Source organism: Prunus mume, linkage group LG1 (assembly GCF_029339155.1).
Source record: "Prunus mume cultivar Tortuosa linkage group LG1, ASM2933915v1, whole genome shotgun sequence".
In the NCBI taxonomy this organism is placed as follows: Eukaryota; Viridiplantae; Streptophyta; class Magnoliopsida; order Rosales; family Rosaceae; genus Prunus; species Prunus mume.
This window is the reverse complement of record NC_142698.1, coordinates 31,809,947-31,822,915: the sequence shown is the minus strand read 5'-3', so window position 1 is coordinate 31,822,915 and position 12,969 is coordinate 31,809,947. Positions and strand designations below refer to the sequence as shown.

The following is a 12,969-nucleotide window of genomic DNA, read 5'->3' as shown; positions in this document are numbered from 1 at the left end:
TGTTTGTTTTGGAGATAGGGACTTGGAACATGGTCAAAGTCAAGATGGGTTGCACCAAAAAAGTGGCAGTACTTCTTAGTCTCCAATTTCAAGTTTAAAGTCTTTATTGCTGATAGAAAATCAACTTTGGATTGTGGTTTTGATTGCTCCAATGAATCATGCAAATTCGTTGTACAGTGCAAATGGTAAGTAAATTTAGGTTTTAGTCACACAAAAAAAAAATCACTTTTAAAAAAACTCAGATTTTTGTTCAAAAAAGACAGAATAACTTTTCTTTCTCTAAAACTTAATCCAGAAATAAATGCATCAGATATAGGCTTGTGTTAGAGAACATCAAATCAGCTAAGCCTACTCTTCAATAGAGGATCCCAATTTGGGCAAGTTTCATATTTGGATGGAAAACAATTCCTAAAATAACCTATTTTCATCTATTACTCCTACACTAATGTATGACTGCCCACACTGTCACGTAATAATTTGTTGGGGAATGTTAGCAACCTTCTCTCTAACCTTCTCTTTTGGACCTTCTCCCTTCTCCTAATGATATGTGTCATTTTTCTACACTTAAAACAATGACATTAATTCATTAGACAATATATATTTTGTTCCCAAATTTACCCTTATTAAATGTAATAACTTTATATTTCCTTCAATTTACAACTTAACTTAAACAATCAAATTTTAAAAATAAACACTAAAAGTTCAATCAAATAAATATTTGAAAATAAAAACGAATTATACTTCCCTAAAACAAATTTTTTTTTCTTTCCAAAAATAAGTTTTTCAATAAAACTGTTAAAATTTATGGAAAAAAAAACAGATAAATATTTTTTAAAACTAATGAACATTCTAATTGAATGAAAAAGTTAAAAGATAAAAAGAAACTATTTAAAAAATAAAAAAACCCAAACCCATTACACCATCTCTCTCTCTCTCTAACCCACCCTTGGCCAAAACCATCCCAAAAACCCCATCAACTTGTAAGTAATTAGTTTATTTATGCTAATGTTATTTATGCTTCTTCTTATAATAAAATGCAAACAACACAACGGGGTTCTTCAAATCCACTCACCACCAACACTTGAGTTTGTAATTTTAATTTATAATATTGGTGCATTACATTTTCCTTTTAGTTTGTAACTTTAATTAACTTTGAATTGGATTTTTCTTTTTTGTTGTAACTTTAATTCATTTTACTTTACATTTTCCTTTTGGTTTATAACTTTAAAGGATTTGGAATTGGAATGCTTGAGAAGTTTAACTTTAATTGGAATGCTTAGAATTGTAACTTTAATTTTCTTAGGTTGTGAATGCTTGAGAAGTTGAAGAGATTGTGAATTTATATATGTTTGAGAAATTGAGATTGTGTATTTATTTATTTAGGTTTTGAATTTATATTTTTGTGAATGCTTGAGAACTTGCGGTTTTACCAGTAAAAATTCACGGTTACTAGCCAAAACAACGCCTCCATCCTTACCCAATCATCACCATTTCTCTCCAATCCAAAACTCTACTGCGCATCGTGCTTCTCATTCTCTCTCCTCCTTCGATTCTATACCTAAAAACCCATCTCCTCTTCACTCACCAAAAAAAGAGTAAACAGATTTTTTTTATTTAAAAAAAAAAACTAACGTTAAATTTGTGGGAGATGTTAAAATTTTCTCTTAATTTTTTTAACAAAGTGGAAACAAAAGCTAGTTTGTCCAATGCATTTAATAAGGGTAAATTTGGGATACAAAAGATGCATTGTCAAATGTATTGATGACATTGTTTTAAGTGTAGATAAAGTAACACATGTCATGAAGAGAATGAAGAAAGTCCAAAAGAGAAGGTTAGATAGAAGGTTGCTAGCATTCCCCTAATTTGTTTATGACATGGGTGAATCAAGAATTAGTCCGCTTAATTAATTTCTTAATTTTTATTATGGACTGTTTCCAATGAATTAACTTGATCATCATAAAGTTATTGACAATTGTGATTTGTTGCTTGTTTGTGCAAGAATTATGTTTCCTACACCCTATTATCCAAAAATAAGAGCATCAGAACCAAAACAACTATTAGCATTTTATACTAAATATGGAATAGATATTTAGTTATATACTCATTCTTAGCATTAGTGATATAAATAAATCATACACTATTTAATTTTTATAGATAAACTCAAAAAATGACAGCTGGCCCTATTGAATGATGTATGGTTTAGAGTCAGCTGTCATTTTTTTGGTGTTTTTTGGGTTTGTCTATAGAAATTAAATGATTTATGATTTATCTATATCACTAGTGCTAAGAATGGGTATACGACTAAATATCTCAATTTAATTTTGATTATTAAATTACTTTGATGTCTTGTTGAGTGTTTTGATGAGGTTTTGCGATTAGGCTTGTTTTAAGAAATTGATGGTAGTTTTGTAATTTATAGGAACTTCAATGCCTCTTTGTTATGTTGTAAATGAGCTTTGGGTGTGTTCCTAAAGTCCATTATATATATATATATATATATATATTTTAATTTATTAATAATTTGAGGACTCTATATTGGGCATAATAGTGAATCCTACGCGACATAAAAAGCATGCCATCATTAACATTAGAGTAATGCTACACTTACCACATTTTTATCCCACATTTCTATACCACATGATGTGGCATGTCCATATCATATGCCACATCAATTAAACGAATGAAGTGTATTTTAATAAATAAAATTAGAAAAACAGAAACTAGTATTTTACATGATGTGATATGTACACATCAGCTGCCACATCATGTGGTATAAAAAATGTAGATAAGACTAGTATTATTCTTAACATTAATGAATATTTTAACGATCCCTATTTATACATTAAGAAAGAAGTAGTGATAGTGAAGTCGCTTTAGAAAAAAATTATGTGAACCTTGGATTTAATATTCCTTTCTAAATAAGTTTCCTTATCATTGATGGATCAATTTCCTTATAACATAAGGAATGACCAAATTCCTTAGGGGTATTCAATTAGTATTCTAGAGCGTTTAAAAAGATTTTGTTTAAGTGTCAGCTTTCATAGAACTTGATGGAACTTTAGAATTCGTATAAAACTTGATAGACTTTTAGAGGACTTATATATAATTTTTTAATAAACTTTCTTAAGATTTGTATGGCTTTTATTCCAGACTTCTATAATTTCTTTAGCTGATATGGTTCCTTGTTCTTTGTAGTCGTAATGAGAAAACTCCAAGCACAACATCTTTCAAATTCAAAAATAGATAGACACTACTACAATTTAGTTAATCCACGACTCAAAATAGACGACGATGCACCTTAAAACAATCGTTGTGTTTTAAAAGACAACGGTTTTGTAAAATCGTCATAGTATATCATCTTATACACTACTAAAGTGGAGTTGCGCTGGGTTGATTTTTAAAACACGGCACTTGTCAATTAACAAGTGTCGTCTTTTAAAACATGCTAAATAAAAGGGGTGGCTTAACCTCAACCTAAAATTTAGATTTCTCCGTGTCTATGTGAAAATCTTATCTCTCCCTCCTTGAAACATCCTGAGTTCCTCTCTCCTTCCTTGAAACCCTCCTGAGCTCTCTGAAACACTCCCCCTCTCACCTTTCTACTCCTCATACGTACCTACCAGCCATCGATGTTGCAACGCCATTGACATAGCTACGCCATAGACGCCATCATCTTCTTCGCATCAGTCACCACCAGCCGTCATCGACGCCATCTTCATCCTAGACTTCATCGACACTTGCAAACTGACGTCATGAGGTCAACACCACTACCAAGAAGACATACAAACTCTTATAAGGTTATCAATTATTTCAATTTTCTATTAGTAATTCAATGAACAATTCTTATAAATTCATATATAGATATTTCAAAAGAAAAACAAGTATAAACCCTAGTAACAAGCATCAACTCTAACCCCAAACTATAACATAATAACAAGAAAAACACGATGAAGAAAAATCATGGAAAAAGAAACCCAACGAGGTATTAATCAAAGAAAAAATAGGGAGCATACCTTCACAGATAGAGGAAGAAAGTTGGTCATCTTTTGTTGCAAAGAGAAAAGCTAGGGTAAAAGAAAAATGTGTGATGAAATACTTGGGGTGTGGTTGGATTTATTATGGTCCTTGTTATTTATAGCTCTCCTCTTAAAACCTACAAAAATTTATCACTTAATAAAATCCTTCCAAATATATGACATTTCGAATAGACCTAGATTTGATTCAACTTTTTTATAATCGTAATTGAATATACCCAAATTTGAATGGAACTTTTAAAAAATTCATACAAGTCGAAATTGAATACACCTAGACTTGTAAAACCTCTTTTAAAATTTGTATAAATTCAAATTAAATACACTCGAATTTTTAAAAAAAAAATTCCAACACTTTATAATCCTAATTGAATACACTCCCTAATCCATAAGGAGTGACCGCAATTTTCTTAAGGCACTGGGAGGAGGGTACTGTTCTCTATAAATAGAGATATTCGCACGCTATTGATAAATGCATACGGAAATTTGCAAAACATTGTCAGGTTTTAGTTTTTCCAGGCGAGTAAACCCCAGCCATGGCTTCCTTCAAGGACGCAGACCCAACCCTAGGGTTCTTAACCCGAAAGGATGCTGACGTCATGCTGCCACGACCCACTCGGGTTAAGAACAAAACCCCAGCCCCTGTTCAAATTACAGCAGAGCAAATCCTCCGTGAGGCACGTGAGCGCCAGGAGGCTGAAATCCGACCTCCCAAGCAGAAGATCACTGATCCCATCGAGCTCGCAGATTACCGCCTCCGAAAGCGCAAGGAATTCGAAGACCAAATCCGGCGCGTGAGGGGGAATGTCAGTGACTGGAACAAGTATGCTCAGTGGGAGGAGTCCCACAAGGACTTCGAACGTGCTCGCTCTGTTTGGGAGCGTGCCCTTGAGGTCGATCACCGGAACGCTACCCTGTGGAGCAACTATGCTGAGGCGGAGATGAAGAACAAGTTCATCAACCATGCAAGGAACGTGTGGGACCGTGCCGTCACGCTCTTGCCTAGAGTTGATAAGATTTGGTACAAGTATATTCACATGGAAGAGATTATAGGGAATGTGGCTGGTGCTCGGCAGATATACGAGAGGTGGATGAATTGGATGCCGGACCAGCAAGGCTGGCTCTCCTTCATCAAGTTTGAGCTTCGCTATAATGAGGTCGAGCGTGCTAGAGCGATTTTCGAGCGTTTCGTGCAATGTCATCCGAAAGTTGGTGCTTGGATTCGGTATGCCAAGTTTGAGATGAAGAATGGTGAGGCTGCGAGGGCAAGAAATGTATATGAGAGAGCAGTGGAGATCATGGGCGATGATGAGGAGGCCGAGCAGTTATTTGTGGCTATCGCTGAATTTGAGGAGCGGTGCAAAGAAACTGATAGAGCAAGGCGTATTTATAAATTTGCACTTGATCATATACCCAAACAAAGGGTTGAGGATTTGTATAAAAAGTTTGTGGGTTTGGAGAAGCAATATGGAGATAGACAAGGCATTGAGGATGCGATTGTGGGAAAGAGGAGATTTCAATATGAAGACGAGGTTAGGAAGAATCCTCTTAATTACGATTCCTGGTTTGATTATATAAGGCTTGAAGAGAGTGCAGGAAATAAGGACAGAATTAGAGAGGTTTATGAGAGAGCTATTGCTAATGTTCCTCCTGTGCCGGAGAAGCGGTATTGGCAGCGCTACATTTACTTGTGGATCAATTATGCACTATATGAGGAGCTTGATGCTGGAGACATGGAACATGCACGAGATGTATATAGGGAATGCCTTCAACTGATTCCTCATAAGAAGTTTTCATTTGGAAAAATATGGCTTCTCACTGCCAGGTTTGAGATACGACAGCTGAATCTCGAGGGTGCACGCAAGATCCTTGGTACTGCAATAGGCAAGTCACCTAAAGATAAGATATTTAATAAGTATATTGAGACTGAGCTGAACCTTGGGAATTTCGATCGATGTCGAAAATTGTATGAAAAGTATCTGCATTGGTCCCCAGAAAATTGCTATGCGTGGACCAAGTATGCAGAGTTAGAGAAATCTTTATGTGAGACAGAACGGACTAGGGCGGTTTTTGAACTTGCCATCGCCCAACCAGCACTTGACATGCCTGAATTGTTGTGGAAGGCATACATTGACTTTGAACTATCAGAGGGTGAATTTGAGAGAACTAGAGAACTTTACGAGAGACTCCTAGACCGAACAAAACACCTAAAGGTGTGGATCAGTTATGCGAAATTTGAGGCATCTGCTATAGTGGAAGCAATGTGTTCAGAAGACCAGGATCAGGATTATCTTCGTGAACAAATGAAGCAATGTGTTCAGCGTGTTCGAAAAATATTTGAGAGAGCTTTTAACTATTTTAGAACTTCAGCACCTGAGTTGAAGGAAGAACGATGTCTCTTGCTTGAAGAAATGTTGAATGTGGAGGCTAGCTTTGGAGATCTCGGTGATGTTAGCTTAGTCCAGTCTAAGCTTCCAAAGAAACTTAAGAAGCGGAGGCCAATAGTAACCGAAGATGGCCCTGCTGGATATGAGGAATACATTGATTACAGCTTCCCAGAAGAAGCACATACCCAAAACATCAAGATATTGGAAGCTGCCTACATGTGGAAGAAGCGAAAGGTTTCTTCTGACGATGATTAGAACTTTTTGCTCTTTACTGTTTTATATTATAAGATTCAGACACAAATTCCTTTTAATCCTTGTCTTCCCCTTCCCCTGGTTAAGGAATGATCATTAGATGGAACCGATTTGTGAAATCAATGTAATGCTGTTTTTGTGTTTTTAGTTATACTTGGCCTTTGCTGGAGGTCAGGCTAGTTTCTTTTCTCTGTTTGTAATATTTGAAACTACAAAATCTGTTCTGCTATGCGGAAGATGGTATTCTGGATCTCAATAATGCTGCTGATACTTTAGAGGTGACTACTTTCCTATCTGTTGTAATGTATTCTATGTCAAGGATCTGTAAATTATAAATGTTCTTTTTATGTATGTGCAAAAGAGGCAGATATATGATATAACAAATGTTCTTGAAGGAATTGGTCTTATAGAAAAGAAGCTTAAAAATAGAATTCAGTGGAAGTAAGGGGTTAGTTGTATTTGTTTCCTGAAATTTTAACAGCTATTTTTCCACTTTATTAAGTTGTAAATATTCAATTATCCACTGTATATTAGAAGTTACTCAAAATTGAGTGATTGGTTGATTAGGGGACTTGATGTCTTGAGGACAGGGGACATGGACGAAAATTATCCTAGCTTACAGGTACGGAAAAAAGTGAACTTGTTGCTTGGCATGCTCATGCTTGGATAGCTTAGTCTTGGCTCAGTTTTTGAGACTATGTTTGTTTGCTTAAAAGTACCAATGCTGTTGGTGTTTGTGCTATTATGTCCTGTTATTTGTTGTTTTTCTGTTCTCTCTTCTTTTTGGACGTGCCAATCCCCAACCTCGCTATCATTGTTGATTCCAAACCTAGACTGAAAGTGTTAGCTGATTAAAAAGGCTGCATTTACTCGCAAGGAAGTAAATAACCATATAAATCTGAAGTCAACATCCCTTTTACTGACTGGTTGGGTTTTCTGTGCAAATTGCTTTCCACATTTGGAACTTCAGCATGATATCATTACTGGTCATATTTCCTAAGTCTACATGTATTGTCCAGTTCCAATGCATTCAAATATGAATAACTGGCATGACAAAGTGGGGATTTTATGTTCTTGACTTGTATAGTTGAACTTGCTAGATTTCAGTCCCCATGTTTCGTCCAGAACCATTTTTCAGCGTAATGCATTCAGATATGAATGATTGGCATGACAAAGCAGGATTTGTGTTCTTGATTAGATCACTTTGACAAGACTTGTTTTTGGTTGACCATGCTAGATTTCAGTCCGCATTTGTCCAGTTCCAAGTTTGTGTGATGCATTTGAATTTCAATGATTGTCATGAAAAAAGCAGGATTTCTGTTCTTGGCTGGAAAGAGTTTCCAAGGCCTTTGTTTGGTTGAGCTTCCTAAGATTAGTGTCATGGTTGATTAAGACTAGAGACAATGGATCATACATAAAATCTGTCAACTTTTCATTGCACGTCATAGCAAAAATAATGTTTGCCAATTCTGAAGTACAGATATGACCTCATTCATAATTTCCTTTTTATCCCAGGCACAAGTTGAAAACCTATCTGATGAGGAGCGCAGATTGGATCAGCAAATAAGGTTAATCCTTGGCTGCTGCTACTTTTTCGTTCTTTGCTATTGTTATTTGTTGTTTTGTGCTAAAGCTATCAAATTGTCCAGAGAGATGCGGGAAAGGTTGAGGGACCTGAGCAAAGATGAAAGCAATAAGAAGTAAAGTTTTATCCTTCAATGTTCAGTATCATTACATTCCATGGAAGGTCATCACTGGCTAGTTTTTGACATTCTATTTTTAGCTTACCCTGTTGCAATTTATGCAAACACTTATCCAGTTTTCCTTTTTACTTTGGTAGATGGCTTTTTGTCACTGAAGAAGATATCAAGGGATTACATTCAGGGAGTAGATTTTAAGGCTTGAGAACCAGGCCATAAGGCTTTTGTGCACAAGGATACCAAACAGCTCACATGTATGCCTTTTTGTTGGGTTTGCAATGGCCAAAAGTTGAAATAATGCAATAGGAAAGGTTATTTTGGTTGATGTTTTTGTTGGAGAAGTTGTGAAGTTTTCCTATGCACAATATCATTTTCTTAGTTCTTTCGCGCCAAGGAGTGGCCCCCACAAGTAACATACGGTCTCACAAAGATGTTCTGGGTGCTGGTTTGGTTTGGAGCACATCATTGCGAAAATTTGCCTTTTGGCACAATTATGGTCAGTTTTGGCTTCCCTTCATAATTTTCACTATGGAGTGTTTCATGTGAATTAAATTTTCAGTCATGTTGCAAATGGTTATGGTGATGATTTGGACCAAGTTTGGGGGTCCCATATGGCCTGCATTGTGTTTTAGGTGGATTGGAAGTTCAAATATGAGCTAAAATACCAAAATTGCTACTGCTGCATTTTCTGGCTGTTCATCAGATTTTTCGTTGCTAAAACCCTTTTGTGAGGGTTTTTTGTAGAAAAAAGGTTCCTGACACTCTTTAGTGATGGTTTTCTGCAGAAAAACCGTCACTAAAGGTTATTTTTCCTGATTTTTTGTGCTGTCCTCACATGTTGCTGCTTCACACCTAGTTTGGGGGTGGTTTTCCTCACACACTAGAGCCACTGTTGGAAGAAACCTAATTGGAGATGCGGCCTTGTGGAAGTTTCCCTTTCCATTAGATACTTCTGCTAATCCTATTTTAATTGCAAAACATCTTCTAGAGTTCTAGTTATTTAGCCAAATAGGTATCTTTTCGTACCTTGTTATATAACCCTTTACACATTATGGCAAAAAAAAAGAAAAAAAAAAGGTGTGAAATGTTAAATTGTCTTTTGTTGTACTGAGGAAAGAATAACTTTGACTTACAGTGTGAGCATTTTCTGTTACCTTTTTTCAGAGTCATGCAGATTACTGGCTTTTATCAGATGCTGATATTAGTATCAGACGTGGAGAACAGAACGTATCCTTGTCCTGAAAGATGTTGTTTTTCTTTCCATTTATTATTTATTCTTTGGGGTCAATATTTCCGTGGTCAAAATATGTCTACTGAATTTCTTAACTATCAACTATAGCAGAGGTTGTATGGAATGAGTTGGGTGCAATTGATGAAGATTATGCCATGGTTAATGTCAGCAAACCACGGCCACAAACTCCGCCATCTAGTTCAACTCAAGTACCGGCTACTGCCAACCGTACTAAGACTTGAAACCTAAAAATGATTCTTACTGAATCTAATTGCAGAAGTGGACTCTTTTTTTCTGAGAACCTATGATGTCCAACCATCTCATGTATTTGTTTCACTGGCGGAGGTTGGGTTGAAGGTTCCGGTAAGTGTTCCCGGAAGATCCATCAGAGGAACCAAAGATGGAGGTAGCTGTTAATGTAATATACATATCCATGAGACGGTGGCAAATAATTAAGAGGATACAATTGTTAGTACATCATGTATATTGTTAGAATTAGCTGGCTTTTCTTGTATTAACCAGAGTGAAGTAGACTGGCTAGTAATAAGTCTGGATAAGGTTGGATAGGGAGAATGTTGGGTAGTTTCAGGACCCCAAAAAAGGAAAGGATTTATGTTCTGATGCCTCGTTTTGTTTTGAATTATACTGATGAGCTATTTTCTGAACTAGAATTACCACATTTTGTAATTGATCATCAATTTATAATTTGAATTTACTCAATTCTTGTTCATGTGATTTCAAGATGCCCCAAGTCCAGGCAGTCATTTTGCATGATTACCATCTCAATCACCTAAACTGAAGTTACATTGTAGATATTAGACTTCGCAATATTGTGCAACGAATCGTTAACACGAATCGATTTTCCATTGTATAAACTCCAAGAGACTTGGGAGAGTATATGATATATAACCATTGATTGGCAAATGAGAAAAAAGATGACTAAGAAATTATACAGCCGATTTTACAAACAAGGGTATAAACCATAACTTTACGAGCAAACCTCCTGTTTATGGATTAAGTAACCGAAGAAGTTACTTCTCCTTTTCGACTTTCTTTCCAATCCATCTGGCTACAATGGGAGTGAGAGCCACTGTTGGAGGAAACCTAATTGGAGATGCAGCCTTGTGTGCAGCATATGCCAAAGCAAATGTCCCAACCTTCTCTCCGGTCTCACTGCCGGAGATTCCCACCTGAAAAAGAAAAGTAAAAACAGTAGGTAGGATGAGAAGTCATTCTTCCAAATATCTTACATGATAAAAACAGTTAAGTTTGCATTCGGTTCATATGAAGATTGCTTGCTTGTACCTTTTGCAGCAAAGCTTGGACATCAATCCCGGCACTGACGAGTGCATAACATAACGAAAATGAGATTATGGAGAGAGCGATGGAGGTGGCCAAGTATGCCCCTCCATACTTCGCTAGCAGTTGCTTGGCATCATCTCCCTTGGACTTCTTTTCCACACCTTCCTTTCCTTCCTCTTTTGAACTGAATATCTGCATTTTTCCATAACAAAACTTTGTGACTACATATAGATATAGCTTACTATTTACCACTTATTTACTCAAACTCTTACACTGCTCTCAGCTATTAGCTCAAAACGAACTAGACCTTTTTTCCCTTAATTAATTCATAATATTTTCTTTCACTTTTGAATTCATACTCTTTTTTTTCCTTTTTTATTTTTCTGAATTGAATTTACTTGATATTTATCTTTCTAATAAGTATGAAAGAAACCAAATTGGCAGGAGTTTACCACAAGAACAAATAAAATAAAGAGAGAGAGAGAGATGTGTACCTTCCAGAGACCAGCCTCGAGGCCATACTTCTTAGTAATCTCCTCAGCTGAATCAGCAGATGATGGGTTTTTGATTTCCTCCTCTGTTTTCTCTTTCAGGGCTCTGACTCTGAAACGTTTGGAGTAAGAGCTGGCCTTGGATGGCTGAATTGATGCACAGCAGCGATTTCTTGATTGTCCATTGTTGTTGAAGAAGGAAGCAGAGTTAAGACAGGGGACTAGCACAGCTGTTGCCATTGTTTGCCAACCAAAACTTTCTATCTAATTCTAATCAAACATGCTTTAATTTAATGGGTTGTGTTCTGAGAAGAAATGTCTTGGAATTTAATCCCTTTGAAATTGAATTGAACCACGCAAGAAGCAGAAGAAGATGCACAAGCAGCTTTACTACATGAGGCTATAAGACAGTCCAAGTCGCTCTATTTTTTTTATCTCTTTACAATTTCATCAATGTAAAATTTTTGCCCTTTGTGTGTGTAGTGGGCTTGAGATTGTCGGTTTTCTTTTTATTTTGGTTGGAGATTGTCGGTTTGCTTGACAGACACAAACCCAAAAATAAAGATATTGGGCCTCTTTTTCAAGAGCCCAAATGACCTCTCTCCCTCCCACCACATATTGTGTGCTCTTTTGTTTCGAAAAAACCAAACCCACCAAATTTTTTTGGTTGGATAAACCGAAACTAAAATTACCAAAAAAATTTGTTGTTTGGTTTTGAGAAGTATATACATTTTTTAAAAAAAATATGAATTTACTTCAACCGAACTTGCAAATTTAGTATTATTTTTAATGTTTAAACATATGTTTCAACACTTGAATATATATATATATATATATATAGAGGCGGTCACGATCTCTTGGACTACAGAGTCCAAGAGATTTGTTCACTCACCGTTGGAAGTAAATTCAACAGTTCATTCACTCTTGCATTCTTTTTAAGAAACTTTTTTGAACCATCAGCTTAATATCCAACGGTGAGTGACCACAATCTCTTGGACTTCTATGGTCTAAGAGATTGGGACTACTATAAGAGGTATTTAGTTATATACCAATTCTTAGCACTAGTGATATAGATAAACTCTACATCATTTAATTTCTATAAACAAACTCAAAAGAGGACAACTGGCCATGTTGAATTTAATTTTGATTATTAAATTACTTTGATGCCCTATTGAGTGTTATTGGTTTTTTTTTTTAATGAGATTTTGAGGTTGGGTTTATTTAAAGAAATTGATGACAATTTTGTAATTTATAGGAAGTTCGAAACCTCTTTGTTATTTTGTAAATGAGTTTTGAGTGTGTTTCTAAAGTCCATTTCATGTAGGGTTTTATTTTATTTTATAACTTAGGCCCCTATATTTGGCATAATAGTGAAACTCCCCTAAATTTGAAAGTTCGGTAGGAGTAAATACTTTTTTGTTTTCGGTATATACTTCTCAAAACCACTGTTATGGTTCGTATTAATATAGACTCAAATACATACATTATACATCTGTGTGTCTTACCAAGAAAAAAATATTAACATGTGATGGTATTATGCTTTTACAGCTAAACATAATAGTAATTAATATTTGC

The 12,969-nt window shown here is 35.7% G+C and overlaps 2 protein-coding genes across 5 annotated transcripts; one reads left to right on the top strand and one right to left on the bottom strand.

Moving 5' to 3' along the window:
* Positions 1-4,470: 4,470 nt before the first annotated feature.
* LOC103344161 (uncharacterized) lies at positions 4,471-10,321 on the top strand. Of its 4 annotated transcripts, none has more exons than XR_016126090.1 (6): positions 4,471-6,652; positions 8,186-8,238; positions 8,320-8,370; positions 8,511-8,866; positions 9,535-9,597; positions 9,713-10,321. XR_016126090.1 is itself a non-coding variant. In XM_008247783.2 (1 exon), exon 1 carries the CDS (start codon positions 4,568-4,570, stop codon positions 6,671-6,673), a length of 2,106 nt encoding a protein of 701 aa, XP_008246005.2. In that variant the 5' UTR covers positions 4,475-4,567; the 3' UTR covers positions 6,674-7,064. The 4 variants fall into 4 exon arrangements, 1 of the variants encoding a protein (XP_008246005.2); XR_016126089.1 differs by having other exon boundaries at positions 9,710-10,321; XR_016126095.1 differs by lacking the exons at positions 9,535-9,597; positions 9,713-10,321 and adding an exon at positions 7,238-7,292 and having other exon boundaries at positions 4,472-6,652; positions 8,511-8,543.
* Positions 10,322-10,431: 110 nt separating this feature from the next.
* On the bottom strand, positions 10,432-11,820 carry LOC103343661 (FAM210B-like protein). Its single transcript, XM_008247306.2, has 3 exons — positions 11,398-11,820; positions 10,907-11,095; positions 10,432-10,791 (listed from the first exon to the last, which is right to left on the bottom strand). The coding sequence occupies exons 1-3, from the start codon at positions 11,632-11,634 to the stop codon at positions 10,633-10,635; spliced, it is 585 nt and encodes a 194-aa protein (XP_008245528.1). The 5' UTR covers positions 11,635-11,820; the 3' UTR covers positions 10,432-10,632.
* Positions 11,821-12,969: the final 1,149 nt, after the last annotated feature.